At 45.5% G+C, this 22,838-nt stretch overlaps 1 protein-coding gene across 6 annotated transcripts in view; it reads right to left on the bottom strand.

Annotated features, from left to right (window-relative positions):
* UBE2F (ubiquitin conjugating enzyme E2 F (putative)) overlaps nt 1-22,838 on the bottom strand; it is a 291,447-nt gene that overhangs the window by 205,659 nt on the left and 62,950 nt on the right. For all 6 annotated transcript variants that reach the window (XM_077272292.1, XM_077272298.1, XM_077272296.1 and 3 more), the window contains exon 4: nt 20,610-20,675. In XM_077272292.1, coding sequence (XP_077128407.1) covers nt 20,610-20,675 — 66 coding nt within the window. The remainder of the gene's footprint in view (nt 1-20,609; nt 20,676-22,838) is intronic.

Genomic DNA, 22,838 nt, shown 5'->3' with positions numbered 1-22,838 from the left:
AAGTTAAAATAAATACCCTAAATTGAAAATGATGAATCATTATATTATCATTTTTCATGAACATGAATGACATAACGATGATATCATAACAAACCAACAAGTGACACTTGTAGCAAATACTCCTCTTTCGACAGATCCCTGGCTGGTCCATTCATTTTATCTCCACTGTCACAGTCATGGCATTCTCATTAGGAAAAGCAGGATGAGCAATACTGAATCCCACCCTAAAAAGCAGTATTGAGGATGCAGAAAAATGGAGAACAAATGGTAGCAAGAGTAACTATTTGTAATGAGAGGACTCAGCACTGTCTTGCCGTTTGCAGTACACACACATACTATCTGGAAAATCACATCTAGATGTGTAATTATTTTTTTTTATTCTCCTTAAAGGGAACCTGTCACCCCGTTTTTTCCGTATGAGATAAAAATACTGTTAAATAGGGCCTGAGCTGTGCATTACAATAGTGTATTTTGTGGACCCCGATTCCCCACCTATGCTGCCAAAATACGTTACCAAAGTAGCTGTTTTCGCCTGTCAATCAGGCTGGTCTGGTCAAAAGGGTGTGGTGTCTTCCCCCAGATCTTGCTTAGTTTTACGTTGGTGGCATAGTGGTTTGCGCATGCCCAAGGACCCAAATCCACGTCACAGGGGAGTGAAAAGAGCGCGATGTGCTGTATTTCATTGGTGATCGGTGGGCGCGGCCATCTTCCATTGGCCGCGCGTGCGCAGAAGCGGCATCCCGCGGCCATTTTCCTGAAGCCGCGGCCAGCAGAGCGCCGCTTCTGCGCACGCGCGGCCAAAGGAAGATGGCCGCGCCCACCGATCACCAATGAAATACAGCACATCTCGCTCTTTTCACTCCCCTGTGACGTGGATTTGGGTCCTTGGGCATGCGCACACCACTACGCCACCAACGGAAAACTAAGCAAGATCTGGGGGAAGACACCACGCCCTTTTGACCAGACCAGCCTGATTAACAGGCGAAAACGACTACTTTGGTAACGTATTTCGGCAGCATAGGTGGGGAATCGGGGTCCACAAAATACACTATTGCAATGCACAGCTCAGGCCCTATTTAACAGTATTTTTATCTCATACGGAAAAAACGGGGTGACAGGTTCCCTTTAAGATGCTGCGAGACCATGATACAATCATTCATCTAACCAGGGTGAACCTAATGAATGCCCTTGACCGACTTACTATGGCATCAGATCACATCGTGTGTCTGCTAGACTAAAGTAAACGTGCGGCTGCATAGTGGCAGCGATCTGCCGTGCGCTCTGGAAAAGGCTTCTTATAAATAATGAACTAGGTGTAGGCATCAATAAAATTCTGGAGAAACGCAAGGTGACACTAACAAATTAGAAAACAAACGATACTGTGTGGAAAAATGTATTTCTCCTGCAGTCAAGCCTACTAATGGGAGTCTAGTAAGAAGTGTCCTCAACACACAAAATTTAATCCGCTACACGATACTGTGGATAAAATTAGAAAACGGGACAAACATATCTGACACAGCTTGTGCCTTAAGCCCTAACACTTGTATCTGCATCCGGCATCTGGTGATTGCTCTGAAAAAAGATCCATCTGGTGTGAAGTTACAAGGACTTGTGGCAGGATATGTAATGTGGTTGAATCCAGATCGCCTAATTTCTCTTAATCGTTTTTAAAGGGATCCTACAAACTTCATAGATTGAAAATAAATGGCAATTTCCAACTAATCCGAGAACAACATAATGTAGAGACAGAGACCCCAATTCCAGTGACGTGTCCCTTACTGATCTGCTTGTTTTATCTTCAGGAGATAACCCCTTGAGGACTAGTAAACTTGCTGCCTGGTGGTCTAACCCCACCTCCACCACTGATTGGCAGCTTTCTGCCCATGCTGTACCCAGAAAGCTGCCACTCAGGGGTGTGGGTGGGGTTATACAGAGCTCAGCATTCAGAGAACGCATAGATCTGCAGCACATCAAACAGGGATTTTATCAAAAACTACAGTGAGCAGCAAAGTAAATGATCTCTCTCTACATCATGCGGCTCTCAGCCCGCACCAAACCATTATTTCACTCAACTCTATAGTGAACACCAACACAGTGAAAGGAAAGAAATAAAAAAGGGAGGGATGGGGAAAACATATGGGTGCTGTCATGGGTTCTGGAAAAAACAGTTACCGGTAAGTAACCTTGGTGTTTTCTCTTCAAACATGACAGAACACCTGAGAGAATTACAGAGAAATGAATCACCTTAGGGAGGGACCATTGCTTTCAGCACCCTTCTACCATAGGTTAGGTCAGCAGAGGAGGATAGATCTAGTTTCTTGGGCTTAAGAATGTAGAAGGTGGGGACCAGGTTGCGGCCTTACAAATCTGGTCAATAGATACCTCCTCCTTTTCTGCCCAGGAGGCTGTGTTGGCTCTAGAGGAATGAGCTTTGATGCCCTCTGGAATCGTAACCTCATTAGCGGAGTAAGCTAAACTAATAGCCTCCCCGATCCACCTTGCTATGGTACTTTTTGATACATTACACCCTTTCCTTCTGCCCTGAAAATCTACAGAGATTGGCTATTTGTCCACTAACTGGTTACAGACATGTATTCTTTCAAAGCTCTTATGACATCAAGAATAAAATGTTTCCTAGGGTTACTACAAAAGGAAGGTAGGATGATTTCTTGACTTCTACGGAACCTCATTGCTACATTGTAGAGATAGCCCTCATAAGGTCTTAACACAATTCTATCCCCGTACACCTGAGTATAAGGAGGGTTTACTGAAAGGGCTTGAATATCACTAAACCTACATGCCTAAGTCAGTGCTACCAATATTATAGTCTTCAGAGTAAGAAATTTAACAGATGATTGTTGTAATGGTTCAAATGGATTTTTGGTTAACACCTCCAGCACTAAATTTAGGTCCCACGTGGGAACATTTGAAGTTGGGACTGGTTTAGATCGGTCACAGGATTTTTTTTTAAACCTCAATATCCACCTGATTGTGATCGTATAATGCTCTCAGGGCCGAGATTTGAACCTTAATTAAGGGTATAAGTAGCAACCCAAGTTCTAATTAGAGAAATTCTAGAATGGGTTTAATTGGAACCTTCCCTCCTAATTTCTCTGCCTGAAAATTCCAAAAACTTCCTCAATGATCTGCAATAAATGTTTATTTTTATCGATTTTCTACTCTTCAATAAGGTGGAGACTAATCCTGGAGAGAACCCTTTTTTACTCAATAGTGCCCAGTCAAGATCCACGCTGTTAGATGTAAGCCTTTAATTTGAGACTTACAAAGTAAGTAATTCCAGGATCTACGGGAGGATCCATGGATCGGAAAGAGAAATTAACCTCATTAAAGGGGTTGTCCACTACTAGGACAATCCCTTCTTAAACTAAATGTTTGGCTCAGATAAAATAATAAAGCCTGTATTTGCCTCCTGTGCTGGCACCATTCCTGCAGTGTTGGCATTCCCTCTCCCTGGGGCTGTGATGCGGTGTTCTGACACATGATGCCAGAGCCCAATCAGTGCTGGCATCACTGTCTCCGCCTTTGTACGAACTGAACATAAAGAGGAAGTCCGGGCTGCAGCTGATCACTTCATGTTCAGATGGTCAGAAGGTGAAGACATTAACGCCAGCGCTAATTGGGCGCCAGGTATCAAGTGTCATTCCACCGCATGACAGCCCTGGGACAGCGAGTGCCAACACCGCTGGAACGGAGCTGGCACGGGAGGGGAGTATATTTTTAATCGGGGCCGAACATTTAGTTTAGTAGTGGACAACCCTTTTAAGGGACAACCATGGCCTTTTCGGACAAAATGAAGCTATCAAAATCACACTTGCCTGATCTTCCCTAATCTTCCTCAAAACTGCTGGGATCATGTCTAACTGAGGAAAGGCATATGCCATCCTGAAGTTCTAAGACATCTGCAGGGCATCTATTGCATGAGGTTTTTCTTTTGGATTCAATGGACAGAACCCCTTCACACTACTGTCCTGCTCGTTGGCAAACATATCTATCTCTGGTAACCCCCATACGTCTATTAACTGCTGAAACACCTTGAATTTTAGTGTCTATTTCCCTTGTCTCAGTATGTTTCAACTTAGCAAGTCTGCTCTGGTGTTTTCTGTCCTCTTTACATGTAACGCTTGAAAAAGATGGCTTACTGCTACCATTAGGGAGTGGGACCTTGTTCCCCTTTGATGATTGATATAAGCCACTGTAGTGCGATTGTCTGACTTGACACAAATAGGGTGACTGAGGAGGGATGTAAGAAACCCTTTTAGTGCTCTTTCCACTTGCCCTCAACTCCTTTAGGTTTGAAGTCTGACCCCTTTCGTGAAGCGACCAAGAACCCTGTATCATTTGCTATCTCAGATGTGTTCCCCAACCTAACTTGCATGCATCAGTGGTAATAATGTTGCTTACCAGGGCCAACCATAGGACAGATGATGACAGGTTTGACCTGTCTATCTACCACAAGAGGGAATTTCTGGCTACAGAAGAAAGTTTCACTTTTCCTTCTAATTGCCCTCAATCTCTGTGCTGATAACATTTCCCACTGTAGCAGTCTTATTTGCAACTGGGCCCACATCACCACTGGGATATAGGATGTCAGAGACCCCAAAAAAGACATTGCCATCCTCAATATAATTTTCGGAAGGTACATTGCTGTTGAGGCTAGGGTTACTATCTTTGTCCTTTTTCCCTTCTGATAAAAGGCAAGTCTGTGACTCAAAGTCTAGAATGAGACCCAGAAGGGACTGCATCTTTACCGGACTTAGTTTTGACTTGTGTGTATTTATAATCCAGCCAAGCTCCTTTAAGATGACACTGACTTCTCTCAGCTTTGCAGCACAGGGCTCTTCTGATTTCCACACGAACAGGAAGCTATCTAGGTACGGAACAGAGTATTTTAGACTCTAAGATAGGCCGTCATTTCGGCTACCACTTTGGTGAAGACTTTGTGCAACCAATAAGCCGAATGGCAGGGCCTTGAATTGATCATGCCTTAGTTCTCCTTGTATAAATAAAGCAACTCTTGGAAACTTTTGATGGTCTGGATGTATTGGGATATGAGTATAGGTAACCTATAAGTCTATGAACACCATGTAACAATTCTGAAACCAAAGTTTTATTGCAATGTTTATTGATTCCATCTTGAAGGTGGTGGTGGTGGTGAAGGATCTCCTTCTCTAAGGTGAATTGTTCCTCTGATGACCACCTGAGGGGTGTTAGTATGAAGGTCCATTGAGGAATCTGACATAATTCTATCTTCAAGCCTGTCCTTATTACTTCCAAAATCCACTTGCTGGAAGAGATGTTTTCCCAGGCCAGGATGAAGAAAAAAAGCCTTCCTCCCACCTGTAGGATGGAGTTATTGGGAAGATCTTTTTGCTCCTTGAAGAGGGACCGCTGAACCTAAATTTGGGATTTTTTCTGTTTCTATCCTCCCATTTCATTAATTCCCTTTGAGGACATCCTCTATTGTATTTTCTCCTTTGAAAAGACTCCCTCTTTGGATCTTTAGAGAAAAAAAATTTGGAAACTTATCTTTAACATTTTCTAATATGTCACCCAATTTTTGGAGAAATAAAAATTGCCCGTCGCAAGGAATAGAGCATAAATTACATTTTTGCCTGGAAATCCCCTGGGCAGCCTTTAAGCCATAAGGCCCACTTAGCTGCATTTGACAAGCCTGCAGACCTTGCCGCTAGCCGAACAGAATCTGCTGATGCATCTGCTAAATGTTGCTGCTCTTTGCATTAATGGCAGGTTAGCCATAATTCTAGCCCTCAGGGTTTTATCCAATTGCTGCTGCCAAATCTTTAGGGAATGAGCGGTACAGGTCCCCACAATTGCTGGTTTCAAACCCCATGCTGCAGCTTCTCAAGTGTGCCTCAAGTGCCATTCTGCCTTCTTGTCCAGAGGGTCTCTTAGAATACCAGTATCCTCAAAAGGGAAGGGCTGATCTTTTTGAGGATTTTGAGACTGCCGCGTCTATTCTGGGGACTTTGCTCCACGACTCTGTATCCTTCTCCTTAAAAGGATATCTCTTCTTTGAGGGTGATGGTAGGGTCTTTTTTTTCTGGTTTCTTCCATTCCTTGTTAATAAGCGTATGCATTTTGCTATTAACAGAAAAGTTATGTTTCTTCTTTTGCTCTAAACCCCCAAACTTTACATCCTCTAGGAATTTAGCAATCTTTTCCTCTTTAAGGCCTATAGTTGCCCTAACAGCTTTAACTAATTTGTCCGTATCCTGTATCAGAAAACATGTTCTTCCCCTTCTGTCAATGTCTGAAGAAGAAGATGAAGTTCTATACTCATATTCCCCTTCTGAAACTTAACTTGAGAAATATCAGACTCCGAGGAAACTTTGCTAAACCTAGTCTTCCTGTTCTTTAATAGAGATTGAAGGGAGCCATCCACCTCTGCTCTGATGAGAGACTTAAGGTTTGAGGCAAAGTCAGGGGTTTCCTCACTGATCATTTTCTGTATACAGGTCAAACAGAATCTTTTCTACTAGTCACCAGTTAGCGGGATTTTAACCAGCGCACATTCTTCATTTGTTTTGATGCTAGCTTTTTAGGCCTTCCCTTATTGACATAAACAAAAAAAAAAAGGGAGTGGCCTATTAAAAGGATGACATTTATGTATCACGCACTTCAAAGGTAGCAGATTCGGAGGCTGGGCTATACGAATTATCCTCTTTGCATACCGAAGAGTCTCGAGTCATTCTGCTGCTCTGGCTGGGTCGGCTGCTACTCCTGCCACTTGAACGGCTGCCTCTACTGTGTCCACAATGTTGAGGCTGCTTCTGATCCTCCAAGAAGACCAGGAAGGACAGCCGGAGCACAAGTGGTCTGCCTGTGGTCAGACCTTACTTTAAATGAGCGAGCATCACAGCATCTCCTTCCTGAACCGCCTCCTCCGGCACCAACTTCCGGTCACCTGCCCCTCTGCAATGTATGTCAGGGCACACCTTCCCTAGCGCACCGTGTTCCTTGTTCACTTGGCACACCTACTCCCAGAGTGCCCGGCGCCCTTTACGTCAGTGAAATGCACCTTCATCATCTTCCTGTGAGCCCCTCTGACGTCACTCGGTGCGCCATGTCCCAGCACACCTCTCGCAGAACAAGGTGGCAAGGAAGCTGCAGACATGCCGAGCAACTGTCACACGCTCACTCGCACAAGCCGACACTGGACCAGCAGACAGAGCTTCCAGGACCTGAAGGCCGGCGTTGCAGGCAAGCAGCCGCTCTTCCAGACACCAGGACAGGCCTGGGTTAGTGCTTCCTTTAAGCACCTTGATTCAGCATTAGGTTCCCAGCAAGGACAGGAAACCAGTTGATGCGGGGGAGAGGTACCGCCCTTTTATTTCAGTAGATTTCCTGTCCTTGGTGTGCAGATTCCTCGCAGGTGTGCTCTCATGGGTGAAGGGAAAAGGCATGTACCAGAAATGAAAAGGCCCCCAAAACACAAGTTAAACACAATTTCTTGCTGCTACACTATATTCAATGTACTTAATAAATAAACAAAAAATATCGGATTACGTACCGGTAATGCTCTTTTATAGAGCCCACGACAGCACCCACTGAGAGAGGGGATCCGCCCCTGGGAACAGGAAACCTACAGAGAGATAAAAGGGGCGGCCCCCCCTCGCTCCTCAGTTGTTTTACAGAGAATAAGGAGGAACCGCCGCCAGGCTTATTAGTTCAACAGGTTCAGTTATATATACATATTTACAACTTCATAGCCTCTTACTCTTATTATATACATCTCCCTACAAGACACCACGTGCAACTAAATAAAGAAAAGGGAGGGAATCGAATGGGTGCTGTCGTGGGCTCTATAAAAGAGCATTACCGGTACGTAATCCGATATTTTCTATTCGCCACGACAGCACCCACTGAGAGATTTACAGAGATTGTAGATTGGGTGGGTTAACTGAGTCAAGAACCGAAACCCCAAAGGTTAGATCAGAAGCAGCAGATAGGTCTAGTCTATAGTGCTTATAGAAGGTATTAGGCGAAGACCAAGTTGCAGCCTTACATATAAGGTGTATTGGCACGTTCGCTCTTTCTGCCCAGGAAGTCGACACGGCCCTAGTGGAGTGTGCTCCGATATGCAGAGGAGGATCTCTTCCCTTAGATTTGTACGCCAAGATTATAGCATCCCGGATCCAGCGCGACAGTGTGCACTTTGTGACTCTGGATCCTTTGTTTTTCCCCTGGAAAGACACAAAGAGAGACCTACTCTCCCTCCAGTCCCTAGTTCTTTCTATATAGGTTAGAATAGCTCTTTTAACATCTAGGGTATGAAGCCTAGCTTCTTCTGGAGTCGAGTGGTTCTCATAAAAGGTAGGTAACAAGATCTCCTGAGACCTATGAAAACTAGTGGCTACCTTAGGGAGATAACATGGATCTGTTTTTAAAACTATTCTGTCAGAAGTCACTGATAGGAATGGAGGATCTACTGATAAGGCATGGAGATCACTCACCCTTCTGGCAGATACTAATGCCACTAGTAATATCGTTTTTAATGAGACATGCTTCAAAGAGGCTGTCTGAAGCGGTTCAAAAGGGCTTTGTGTCAATGCATCCAGGACTAACGTCAGATCCCACTGAGGAATCTGTGGTACTCTAATAGGTTTTGATCTCTCGCAAGCAGAAATAAACCTAGATATCCATCTATTGCCTGCAATATCGGAATTAAATAGAGCTCCTAGAGCCGAAATTTGGACTTTTAATGTGCTAACCGAGAGTCCCAAGTCCAGACCCTTCTGTAGAAATTCTAATATTGAGAATATAGGAACTTCCGAAGAGAGTTGTGCAGTATGGAATTCAAGAAATTTCTTCCAAATCCTAACATAAATTCTGGTAGTGGAAGGCTTTCTACTCCTCATGAGGGTATTTATTAGCCCCCTAGAGAACCCTCTAAGCTCTAGTAATTGCCTCTCAAATTCCAGACAGTCAAGTTCATTCCTTTCACTTGAGGATGTAGGAACGGCCCCTGAGATAGAAGGTCTTTGGTCTGAGGCAGAATCCAGGGGTCTGAAATTGACATCGCTCTGAGCCACGAAAACCATGGCCTCTTGGGCCAGAATGGGGCTATCAGCAGAACTCTTGCCCCTTCTTCCCTTATCTTTCTTATGACCACTGGCAGTAGATTCCATGGAGGGAATGCATAGGCTAGGTCGAATGCCCATGTTATATGGAGGGCATCGAATATGTCTGGATTGTCCTCTCTGCATAGAGAGGCGAACATCCTCACCTGACGGTTTGCTCGTGTGGAGAACAAGTCTATCTGGGGTACACCCCATTTGGCTGTTATTAACTTGAACACTTTCCTGTTGAGCATCCATTCCCCCTGATGCAGAGTGTGGCGGCTGAGGAAGTCTGCACGAAGATTGTCTATGCCTCTGATATGAACTGCCGACAAGGATAGTAGGTGACCTTCGGCTAGCTCCATGATGTCTGAAGCAACTCCCATAAGATTTTCTGACCGAGTACCTCCTTGACGGTTCAGATAGGCCACTGCGGTTGTGTTGTCGGAGAAGACCCTTGTGTGAGAGCCTCTCAGCTGAGGGAGAAAGTGGAGCAGGGAATAAAATATAGCCTTCAACTCTTTTACATTAGAGGAATTCTCAAGCTCTGCATAAGACCAGAGACCCTGGGCTACCTGATCCTGAAAGTGTGCTCCCCAGCCATCGGGACTAGCGTCCGTGGTAACGTTAGTGGATGAAGTGATAACCCATAAAACTCCCTTAGATAGATTGTCCCAATCTAACCACCATGCAAGGGAGTGTATTACATCTGACGTTAGAACGACTGTGTCATCCAGCTTTCCTTCCCTCCTAATGTCCTCTTGTAATACAAATTTCTGTAGCTGTCTAGTGTGGAATTGCGCCCATTGGACAGCGGGAAGACAGGAAGTCAGGGAACCTAATAAAGACATGGCATTCCTCAATGACATACTACGCTTACTGATGGCTATACTCACTTTATGTATTATGGTGGTCTTTTTCTCATCAGGAAGCCTACATATCTGGTCAACTGAGTCCAATAGGAGCCCCAGAAATTTCTGACATGTCACAGGCTGGAGCCTGGATTTTTCCCAGTTTATAATCCAGCCCAGTTTTTGCAAAGAAAAAACTACTTCCCCCAACCTTTTCTCACACTGTAGGGAATCTCTACCTACAATCAACAGGTCATCCAGATACGGAATTACTAGTGTGTCCCTTACTCGTAGGAAGGACATTACCTCTGATAGTAACTTGGTAAAAACCCTTGGAGCCATGGATAAACCAAATGGCATAGCCCGGTATTGTAGGTGACAGACCTGCCCATCTATAACCACTGCTACCCGGAGAAATTGTTGGTGTAACTGGTGAATGGGGAGATGGTAGTAAGCATCCTTAAGATCCAATACTACCATGTAACAATTTGGAAACAAATTTTTAATAGCTGAACGAATAGATTCCATTTTAAATGTTCTGGGTTTTATAAAGGAATTTAATTTTCTCAAATTGATTATGGTTCTGAAAGAGCCGTCCGGCTTAGAAATTAGAAATAAGGGGGAGTAGAAGCCCTTCCCTATCTGGGATGGTGGTACTTTTATTAATACGTGTTTGGATATGAGGGATTTAATTTCCGTTTCAAGGGCCTCCTGCTGAGGCCTAGATTTTAAAGATGTAAGAAGGAAGGAATCCGGAGGTGTTTGGATGAAATCTAAAGCGAGGCCTGAAGAAACTAAATTGATGGCCCACGGATTGACCGTTATTTCCTTCCATTGCTCTGCAAAGTGTAGAAGTCTAGCTCCCACTGGCAGAACCGGGTCAACGGAATTTATCCGCTGGCTTAAAGGGACGTTTATTGAATAGATTTCCTTTTTGTTTGAATTCTTTATTATTATTCCATCGGTCTTTAAAGCCTCCCTTCTTGCCGAATGGTGGCTTCCTGAACGCCCTTCTGTAAGAAGGAATAAAGGGATTAGGGAACCCCTTCTTCCTTTCACCCGCCTTAGTGAGTATTTCGTCTAATACTGTTCCGAAGAGGTACTCACCCTGACAGGGCATGGCACACAATTTAGACCTGGACTGGGCATCTCCTTTCCAGTTTTTTAGCCATAAGGCTCTACGAGCCGTGTTAGTAAGACTGGCCGTTCTGGCCGCTAGACGGAGTGAGTCAATAGAGGCATCAGAAATAAATGCCGCAGCCCCCTTAATTAAAGGAATAGCGGAGCGCAATTTTTCCCTGGATACTCCGGTTTTAATGTTTTGGTCCAGCTGGTCAAGCCAAACTAGCATAGACCTGCTAGTAGAAGTGGCTGCAATTGCAGGTTTAAAGGCCGTTACACAGGCTTCCCATGACTTTTTAAGTATTGTGTCAGATTTCCTGTCCATAGGATCTGATAGGGAACCTGCATCTTCAACTGGCAGGGAAGAACGGCGGGAGGTGGATGCCACCGCCGCATCTACTTTAGGTACTTTGGACCAAGTGGTCAAGTCCTCATCATCAAAGGGGTACCGCCTTTTACACGAGACTGGCACAAACCCCTTTTGTCCTTTACTCCATTCCCGTTTAACCAGGTCCTTGATGGCCTGATTCACTGGAAACACATGGCCTTTCTTTTGCGAAAGACCAGCAAACATAGCGTCCTGAGGTGTCTGAGGTTCCTTAGACTCTGCTACCCCCATAGTACCTCTCACTGACTTAATCAGATTATTTACACTGTCTGTGGGGAAACAGACGTAATCCTCGTCATCCGAGGAGCCTGATTTCTGAGAAACGTCTGAGCTGACCTCCCCACTTTCTGCTGACGTGTCTGCTGCAGGAGAAGGCGCCTTCCTGGTTCTTTTCTCAACATTCACCGCCGGACTACCTCCCAAGGACTGAAGCTCTTCCCTGATCATGAGACGAATCTCCTTCATCCTGACCGAACTCTCCTGCTGCAAGGTGTAATCTATGCAACTCTGACATAATTTTTTAATATAGGAGTCCGGCAGGGGCTCAATACACATCGCACACTGCTTGTGCCTAGATTTCTCCGTCCGCTTACCCTATAAGATAGAAGTAGGAGAACTACCATTAGCCCCCATAAAGCCAGCTACACATTTACCCAGGAGTAAGGTTAAATACCGTCTGCCGGGTTGTACGATCAGCTTTCGGTGCAGAGCGGCCTGACTTTTTCACAGATTTCTCAGCGGAGTCACTTCTCTTTGAGTGTCCACTGCCTTTCTCTTTGGCATCACCACTAGGCAGGATTAAATCCTCCAGTGGGCGCTCGATATCCTCCTGGGACGACATGTTGCGCAACCAGGAGAGCTCTAAACTGCCTTATATAGCACCGCCTGTGCTTCACAGCTGAGAAAGCACTCCCCCTTTTTTTTTTTTTTTTTCTTGTACCTGACCATAGAGGAGATTAGCGATTAGCCCAGGTGTGTGGCCCGCAGTCTCCTTCTCCAGCCGCAGATGCTTGTAGTAATTACCGGCAACCGCAATGGCGCCTATAGCCGAGCCCAGGCTGACCTCGCGACCTCGGAAGTTCCACTAAGCATTTCCGGGACGCCGATGCTACTGCGCATGCGCCGGCGTCCCTGCTACATGCTGGAAGACGCCGCACCTGCAGCCATGTCAGACATTCAGTATCTCCGCTCCGGAGCACCAGGAGGGGAACCAACCACCGGGGAGACGCCAGCACCACCGCAGCTCCATATTTCTTAGGAGTATATCCTCTTACCTGCCCAGGACCCCGGGCCGGACGAGGTAGGTGCCGCTCCGCATCATTGGTGGCCCATACAACAGTGTCCCAGCAGGGAGACTGTTGACAGCATCAGCAGACGAGGGGTCCACAGGATCATCCCCCGTCTCTGTTCTACCCGCTCTGGAGCCCCTGCCGCTCAGCAGAGTCGTACAGGCGGCAGTCCAGGCGGGTTTTTCCTCTTCATACTCCATAGAGTCTTCTCTGTGGGTTCCCGTCTAGGAACAGGAAACCAACTGAGGAGCGAGGGGGGGCCGCCCCTTTTATCTCTCTGTAGGTTTCCTGTTCCCAGGGGCGGATCCCCTCTCTCAGTGGGTGCTGTCGTGGCGAATAGAAAAAAATGATTAGTTAAATTTTAAAAAGGAAACCCTTTAAGAGGCCATGAAAGTAAGATCATGTAGTCCAATCCTCAGACTACCACAAAACAGTATAAGACAAGGGTCGCCCGACCATATACTCTCTCATCCTAGAAAATCGATCCAATGATGCTAATCACACTCTGATCAGAGAGTTTGATCACAGTGTCATCGATTTTCTCGGATGTGAGGTACCGTAAATGAAAAAAAAAACAAAACAACAAATTTCTTCATCTTCTCTAGTCTGTTAGTCCATGAAAATCAGATCGCACTTGGATGTTGCAGGGTGCATGTTGCAGGGTGCATGTTGCAGGGTGCATGTTGCAGGGTGCATGTTGCAGGGTGCATGTTGCAGGGTGCATGTTGCAGGGTGCATGTTGCAGGGTGCATGTTGCAGGGTGCATGTTGCAGGGTGCATGTTGCAGGGTGCATGTTGCAGGGTGCATGTTGCATGTACTGTGCTCTTATATAGATGAGAAAGATAGAAAGAAGGAATCAGAAAGTTAGAAGGAATAACATAGAATGAGATAGATAGATGTAAAGAGATAGAAAGATAGATAAGCGTCCAGGACAACACAATTTGCATATGCAGACTTCCGGGCACAGATGTTACTGTGAAAAGCCGGCGCATGCGCAGTAATGTGTTGTATGCTTTGCCCACAGTTAGGCAAAGCATACTGCGCAGGCGCGAGATGACACTTTAATGAGCAGGCGCTAAATACAACCCCAACGCCGGGAAGAAGATTCGTAGTGAAAAGCCGGAGGTGGGGAGAATCGGCGATTAGGCCCCGCCCATCGGACCGGACCGGGGTGATTGACAGCCGAAAACGGCGAGATTACTAAGGTATTTTCTCTGCAAAGGTGGGGAATCGGGATAATAAAGGTACTAATGTAAGGCAGAGCTCAGGCCCTATTGAATGATATTTTTAGCTCATATCGAAAAAACGGGGTGACAGGTTCCCTTTAACACATGTAATAAAGATATAAAGAAAGGAGATACCGCGCTACAGCTCTAGGTACAAGGATGTATATAATGTGCAACAACGGCCACGCTAACCTTGCTACTACACGGCGGCGCCTACCACCAGATTGCAAACTCCGTTACCACGAGGGAACATATTGCTATGGGAGGACACTCCCCAACCTCTTCTCACTCCACACGGAGTCTGCCCCAACACTGGACCACCAGGATGTGCACTGTGCTCACCAGGAACTGAGTAAGTGGTTCACATACACCAATGCTGGTGGCCATTGTTACACATTATACACATCCTTGTACCTAGGGCTGTAGCGCGGTATCTCCTTTCTTTATAGCTATTAATCACTTACAAGACATTTGTTTCCCTCACTTGTCTGTATGCAATTTTTTTTTTGTTTTTACAGCAGCAGCTATTAATCACTTACAAGACCATTTACAGAAGTGCAAAGAATCTGTAAAAAAAAAACAAATGTTACACTGTTGCTCCATATGGAATCTGATTTTGTTTTGCTCACCCATAGACTTGAATGGGTGAGTCTCATCCAATTTAAGGAAGGAACTGGTGCATGCTGTGATTTTTTTTTTTCACATACAGATTCGGTCAGTGGAAAAAAATAATATAAAAGCGCGCTCATTTGCACTGCTTCACTGAACAGTCTCACAAGTGCTGTCCATTTTTTTTTCAATGACAGCAATCTCCCTGAAAATATGGTCATGTGAGCAAATGGGATGATAAGATTGCTGAATAAAACCAGTCAATTGAACAAAACATACAGTGATATCGCTTTGCATTACTTCTGGGAATCTGCAACATTTTATGACTTGTCTGGTAACTTTACAAAAATGTCCATTGGGAGCCCATTTAAAATGACATTCATATTTTAGACAAAAAAATGAAAATCTGTTCTTAAATGCGCTCAGTTGTGTATAATAAAATACATGCACAAATGCATCAACAATGCCTGTAACAAAAGAAAAATGAAAAATATTGTACAAAACTATATAAAAACAAAACAATTTTGCATAGAGATCCAGCTGGACTAATATCGACGACCATTAAATATCCCATAAAAAACTGCAAGATAACTGCCAGCAGAGAAAAGGCTGATCTATCTGCTACATGCTCAATCTGGTAATGCCGCTGTTCATTTAGACAAATATTTTCGGATAGAAAATATGGACTACAATCCAAAAATTCAAGTAACTGAGTGACGAGAGGGATATTAGACCGGGAAACGGAGCTAGAAAGTGCCGTTTGTCACAGGACTAACATAGAATGATTGGTAACCTCAGAATTTCTGTAAGCCAATGCTCTTAATTAAAGGGGTAGTGCAAAAGTTAAAGATACAGTTTTCTTGCTAAGGTGGTATTGCATCGCAGCGCCATTCATTTAAATAGAAATTAACTATGAAAAAAAAAAAAAAAAAAAAAAAAAAAAAAAGTTTCCATCGATCGTGGCCATTCACACAGAACAAGTTTGAAATCCACAGGCGGATGACCTGGTTTATGAAGCAATGACGCTGGGGGGCTCTTATGAGAGCTGTGCACTGGGCAGCAATGACGCTGGGGGGCTCTTATGAGAGCTGTGCACTGGGCAGCAATGACGCTGGGGGGCTCTTATGAGAGCTGTGCACTGGGCAGCAATGACACTGGGGGGCTCTTATGAGAGCTGTGCACTGGGCAGCAATGACACTGGGGGGCTCTTATGAGAGCTGTGCACTGGGCAGCAATGACGCTGGGGGGCTCTTGAGAGCTGTGCACTGGGCAGCAATGACGCTGGGGGGCTCTTATGAGAGCTGTGCACTGGGCAGCAATGACGCTGGGGGGCTCTAATGAGAGCTGTGCACTGGGCAGCAATGACGCTGGGGGCTCTTATGAGAGCTGTGCACTGGGCAGCAATGACGCTGGGGGGCTCTTATGAGAGCTGTGCACTGGGCAGCAATGACGCTGGGGGGCTCTTATGAGAGCTGTGCACTGGGCAGCAATGACGCTGGGGGGCTCTTATGAGAGCTGTGCACTGGGCAGCAATGACGCTGGGGGGCTCTTATGAGAGCTGTGCACTGGGCAGCAATGACGCTGGGGGGCTCTTATGAGAGCTGTGCACTGGGCAGCAATGACGCTGGGGGGCTCTTATGAGAGCTGTGCACTGGGCAGCAATGACGCTGGGGGGCTCTTATGAGAGCTGTGCACTGGGCAGCAATGACGCTGGGGGGCTCTTATGAGAGCTGTGCACTGGGCAGCAATGACGCTGGGGGGCTCTTATGAGAGCTGTGCACTGGGCAGCAATGATGCTGGGGGGCTCTTATGAGAGCTGTGCACTGGGCAGCAATGATGCTGGGGGGCTCTTATGAGAGCTGTGCACTGGGCAGCAATGATGCTGGGGGGCTCTTCGCATGTGTATAGGCACTAGCAGCACTTGTGTTCTATCAGCACCCGACACTGCTGTACTCCTGGGCTCAATGCACACGTCACAGCACATTATTTTCATTTTTTTTTTTTTACGAAAGACCTAGTAATAATAAATTTAACAAAGCAGGCAAAAAACTACTGTACTTTGCAAAACCACTCGTTTCAACAAATGTATTTCATATGTTAATCACTTTGTAAAGCTGAATTCTTAAGTGTCAGTTTGGTGTAAAGCCTATTCTTCCATGGATAAAAGAAAGCAAAACATTTGGCAACTGTGTGTTTATACTGCCTCCTGCAGGAAGTTTAACATCCCTACAAATAGCCTTGGACAAAAAAAAAAAAAAAAGAAGAATGCAATTTAGTCGACTAAATATCAGGTGTCTGAAATATTAATGTTGAAACTCATCACCTTTTCTCACAGCTCAGCAATCTCGTGTGTCACTTTGGGAAATCCAAGTCTTGACTGCAAGGCAGGACATAAAAGCAGCAGCCTTGGTGCTTCCTGCCTGACCACCATAGTGATACTATACTATACTAGAAAACCAAGGGCAGAGCCAAACATCAAAAAATGTGATGATTCAATGATAACCTGGCACCAAATCATGGATAAATCAATTACTGACAAACATCCAAGTATCTGTGGCTGGCTCGTGGAACCAAGGCACTGTATTGAGGTCCAGGTACAGCGGTGGTTTTTTCTCATAATCCCTAAATGCAGCACATTCACTCAGGATAGAAATCCTGATTCCAGCCATGTGTCACTTACTGGGCTGCTTGCTGTAGTTTTGATAAAATTAGGTTTTAATCTTCAGATTATCAATAGAGGACTAGTAAACTTGCCGCCAGGTGGTCTAACCCCGGCCCCACCACTGATTGCCAGCTTTCTGCCTATGAACAGCGTACACAGAAAGCTACCAATCAGTGCTGTGGGCAGGGTTACACAGAGCTTAGCATTCAGAGTACCCCTAGATCTGATGCAGATAAAACAGGGATTATAGCAAAACTATAGCAAGTGATAGATCGCTGAAATCAAGGTCTTGGTCTCAACATCATGCTGCTCTCAGGTCCCAAAACCTTGTAAATTTACACACAGAAAACAGGCACAGAGACAGAAAAGGTAAATCTGATCTTATCACTGACTGAGCCATGCTGCAAATAGTAAACTACATAGTAAAGTAAGCATACAGCTAATAAAGCTTCCACACTTTTACTAGATCGCTTAGGATAGATTTTTTCCCTATATTTAAAGGTTGTGCAGGAAAAGTCTAGAGGGCAAATAAGAGGGCAGGGAAGGTAATGAAGCACAGATAGATAGATAGCCATGACGCACTCCAGTGCACAGGGATCAGATCACATTTCTGCTGCAGATACACGATTTATACAGGCAGCTCAGTCCAGGACACGCTGACAGACGCAGCCGCGTGATGGCATGCAATCCTGGCCTGTGGTTAGTCAAGCAGATGCGATTAGAAAGGTTTTCAAATATTTATGAAAAAATGATTACACTGTTTTTTTCTCAAAGTGAAGAAAAATTGGTAAGTGGAGAAAAAACAAAAAAAGAGGAATTTTTGTCTAATAAAATGCACCATATTGTGCGGACTATAAGATGGACTGGACGAAAAACACGCACTCCAAATTTATGGGGAGGAAAACAGGAAAAAAAATGGTGATCTGTGTTGTAGTCTGATTTTACGGAAGCGTACAGTGGTGTTGGGTCACAGGAGGCAGGGCATTAAAAAGATGTCTAAAGTTTTAACTTTTTAAAATCTAAGGGGTAAGGTTTCTCCTTGTGGAAAAACCGTACCCCTTAGACCCCAGTCCAGAGCCTCTCACCTAGCCAAATCAGTTCTCGTGCTTCGCACTGACGAGGGCTGACAGCCCGAAACACCGTGTCTGCGAATTGAGATACTGATTTGGCTTTTATCCTAAGTCATATTACACGACTCGTTACAGGGCTGATTGTGAGTTGTAGGATCGCTACTTCCAACAGGTGGCGCTATAGAGTTCAAGTCCTCTTTTTCTCTGAAGAGGCAACTTGCAAATTACATTTTTAAATGCATTTTTATGCTTTTGTGTGTATGGCATGTTTTTTCTGCTTAATTTTTATTCAGTGCCCAAACCTGAAGCATCTTTGCAACCTAAATCAGCTCCCGAGATCTCAATCTGAACATGTGCCACCTCAGGCAGCCATTTTTCCCTCAAAGTCCACCGCTGGGAAATCAATGAGAAGAGGACTCCGCTCACCGCCGACATTTTATGAAAGCTCAGGGGCTCGCAGTCTCGCATTACTGGGACACCCCTATCCTTCCAGTCCAGGACCTGGCAGCATCGCCCCACTCCTGCAGCAGCAACCCTGCCTCCTGTGACCTCACTCCACTACTGCCGGTAATCTACATTTGGATTATGAGCCGCACCCCCCCCCCCCCCTTTTCCTCACAAATTATTAGAGAAAAAGTGTATCTTATAATCCAAACAATACAGCAATATAGGCACTTTTCTCCTGCACTAATGTGCAGCGCACCAGAGTCCTGGTCATTGCAGTAATGTCGTTCTTCCACCAGGGGGAGTGATATTACGTCTGAAGGCAATAAAGGAGATCTCTTTGCCAGGTATCAGAACCACACAACACACTTCACACTCCAGGCCGCCAGGGTGAGCTATGCTCCTATCTATTAGGGCACTCCTCACAGTTGGGTAAAACTGGTGGTTTGGATAGGAAGTCAGAGTCAGAAGTCAGAAGCAGGCAGAAGCTGGCTGGAGTGAGCTCCAGTCAGATCCAGACTGCGGTCTGAGGAGGACAAGGGTCCACGGAGCTGCGCCAGCCCCACGTGCGGCAGCATCCAAAGAAAGACATCGAAGGGATTTGTGTTGCAGTGAGTGAGAAACGAAGTCATAGCAAAAAGGAGAGGAAACCAGAAGGAGTTCTGCCCTGTGAAAGGCTGCCTCCTTCTGAGGCGCGGTAATCTGGTAGCCAGAACACCGAGGGAGTAAGGATCTCTACGCTTTACTTCAGAGACTGGCAGGACAGTTAATTCTACGTTGGCTGCCCGACCTTATACCCAGGAGGCACGGTGGCAACTTGTGGGGGCCGAGGCGTGATAGAGTCCCTGTAAAAAGCCTCAGGCCATCAATCATACGGGTTTGTCCTATCCTATCCATCAGGGGACAGAGAGAAAGACTTAACATCCAGAATAGTTGTGAGGACCTTACCGAGAAGCTCAGCAGGGAGGTACTACAACACCGAGGCGCTAGAGGAAGGCTATGGAATTCCACCTGGATAAGGGGACTCTGGATTTGCCTTCAGACCGGCCGGACTCTGCCTACCCTGTGATCTGTACCCTGGACTGTGGACACTGAAGCCTTCAGTAAAGGTAAAGACAAAGGCAACCTTGTGTCCTCGTTATTCACTGCGCCTCACACCATTCATCATCTACACTCTTGGAAGCCCTGGGGATACACTTCACCTGTGGGAAAATATACCATCTAGCTGCCATTCCATCACCCCAGCGGACCCCTAAGCAGCGTCGGTCACCCTGACCGAATACCACAGGTGGCGTCTCATCCCTTTAAAGACCTTTCCCCCCCTTTTACAACGGACGTCCCTAGGGCCACAGATCGGGTCAGCCACCGTGACATCCCCACCGAGAACCAAATTTATAAATAAATATTATTCTAAAGGGGTAAACATATGGACTGAAAAGGGGTTGGCCGATGAGTGGACAACCCCCGTAAGGCATGCCTTCAATCCCTTGGTAATGCGATGCTACATGCTGCCCAGTAAGCAAACTTCACACCCCGAAAAAGAAATGTGCTACTATAAAAGCTGCAACCTATAGATAGCACAGGACTCGTCACAGGCTTATGTATCTCCATCTCAAAATGGCCTACAATGACAGATTTTTTGGCAATTTTCAGGAAATAAAACGAGTTATGCATTACAGTATGATTGGCATTATACACTTAAAAAATCATATTAAAAATTAAGGCAATGACAAACCACCTCGGGAGAATGCTTCCTTATCCTATAAGCCTTCATCGAGTGCTGCAGTATTTAACCTCAGAATCCCTCGTGTTATAGAGGAGACTACACAAACCACTGGCAGATTACCTGGGCTCACAGTCAGCTGGAAGTAATGCAGTTTGTTGGGGTCAGAGAAATTCACTTTGCAGGTGCCTAATGGGGAAAAAGAAAAAAAAAATTATATTAGAGTCCTTGTAAAAAATTATATTATTCTCAGAGTGCAGATTACTTGTCAAGATGCAGTTGAGATCTGCAGGATTAAATTATCCACAGTGATGTCACGCTCTTTCCAAAGATACCAGTAATATTTGTATGAAAATATCAGATATACATGTACGGATGCAGGGTGTATGCTGTCAGCAGCCATGTGGAGGATTTCCACGGTGAGGGATGTGCTGGGATCCACTTTTAGTTTTGATTAAATAAGTACAGTAGAGCAGTGCGTGAATAAAACCGCCATACAGCTGGGAGCCCCACTGTAACCACTCTGCGGATACAGGGGAGTGCAGAACGTATTGGGAGGCATACGAGTTTTTAAAGGGAAACTGACAGCTGAAACATGATGTTCAATCCCTGACCAACATCTATCATCTGCATGATTTCAACTCTGAAACACTGAGGAATTTCAGTTAATAAGTCGGGGACAGAGCCATGCTGGAGACTAGTCAGACAGATGGGTCTCCGGCGGCTTCTCCCCACCCACTACCCTTGAGTGACAGGTCTCTCCCTATAAGACAAGAGAAAGAGAAGAGAGTTTTCCATACAAAGGGATCACCAAAATAATACCAAAAATTATTACGCGTATATACCCGAGTATAAGCCGACCCCCCTAATTTTGTCACAAAAAAATGGTAAAACTTAATGACTCGAGTATAAGCCTAGGGTGAAAAATGCAGCAGCTACCGGTAAATTTCAAAAATAAAAATAGATACCAATAAAAGTAAAATAAATTGAGATATCAGTAGGTTAAGTGTTTTTGAATATCCATATTGAATCAGGAGCCCCATATAATGCTCAATACAGTTCATCATGAACCCCATAAGATGCTCCATATTAAAATATGCCCCATATAGTGTTGCACAAAGGTTAATAATGGCCCCATAAGATGCTCCATAGACACATTTGCCCAATATAATGCTACACAAACGTTGAATATGGCCTCATAAGATGCTCCAAAAAGATATTTGCCCCATATAGTGCTGCACAAACGTTGAATATGGCCCCATAAGATGCTCCATAAAGATATGTGCCCCATATAGTGCAGCACAAACGTTGACTATGGCCCCATAAGATGCTCCATAGAGATATTTGCCCCATATGCTGTTGCTGCGATTTAAAAAAAAACAAAAAAAAAAACACATACTCACCTCTCGTCACTCAGGCCCCCGGCACTTGCAATACTCACCGATCCTCGTTCCAGCACCGCTGTGCCTTCCGCGTCCTCTGCACTAACGCTCAGGCAGAGGGCACAGACTAACCACGTCATCGCGCCCTCTGACCTGAGCGTCACTGCAGAGGACGCGGAAAACGGAGCGGAGCCCGGAACGAGGACAGGTGACTATCGCGCAGTGCTCCTCCTCCCCATTATACTCACCTGCTCCTGGCGCGGTCCCTGCATCTCCGGGCGCTGAGAGCTTCTTCCAGCATTGAGCGGTCACCGTTACCGCTCATTACAGTAATGAATATGCGGCTCCACCCCTATGGGAGTGGAGTCGGGTCCATATTCATTACTGTAATGAGCGGTACAACGTGACCCCTCAACGCTGGAAGAAGCTGTCAGCACCCGGAGACCGGAGATGCAGGGACCTCGCCAGGAGCAGGTGAGTATATCACAGCCGCCGCTCCCCCTCCCCCGCCGACCCCCTGGGACAATGACTCGAGTATAAGTCGAGAGGGGCACTTTCAGCCTAAAAAAATGGTCTGAAAATCTCGGCTTATACTGGAGTATATACGGTATATCGATTACACCAAATCACGTGCGAAAAAGTCATAGTTACTCACCAATAACGTTGTTTCTCAGAGCCCATGACAGCACCACGGAGAGAGGTGATCCACCCTTCAGAGACAGGAAACCTAATAAGTGGGACCTCTCCCTTGCATCAGTTGGTTTACAGAGCATCGGAGGACCTCCAGGTTAGTGACAAAAACAAAAAATATATACATTATAGTATTGCTTATCAGAGAAGAACACTGTGCCTATACTGAATTATGCTATGTACATAAAAATGTGCTCACCGCACTCGTGATGAGAGGGAATAAGCAGGGGCTGTCATGGGCTCTGAGAAACACAGTTATCGGTGAGTAACTACGACTTTC

The sequence above is a fragment of the Ranitomeya variabilis genome, chromosome 7 (genome assembly GCF_051348905.1).
Source record: "Ranitomeya variabilis isolate aRanVar5 chromosome 7, aRanVar5.hap1, whole genome shotgun sequence".
Lineage (NCBI taxonomy): Eukaryota > Metazoa > Chordata > Amphibia > Anura > Dendrobatidae > Ranitomeya > Ranitomeya variabilis.
Note: the sequence above shows the minus strand (reverse complement) of the source record. Positions and strands in the feature narration are given on the sequence as shown.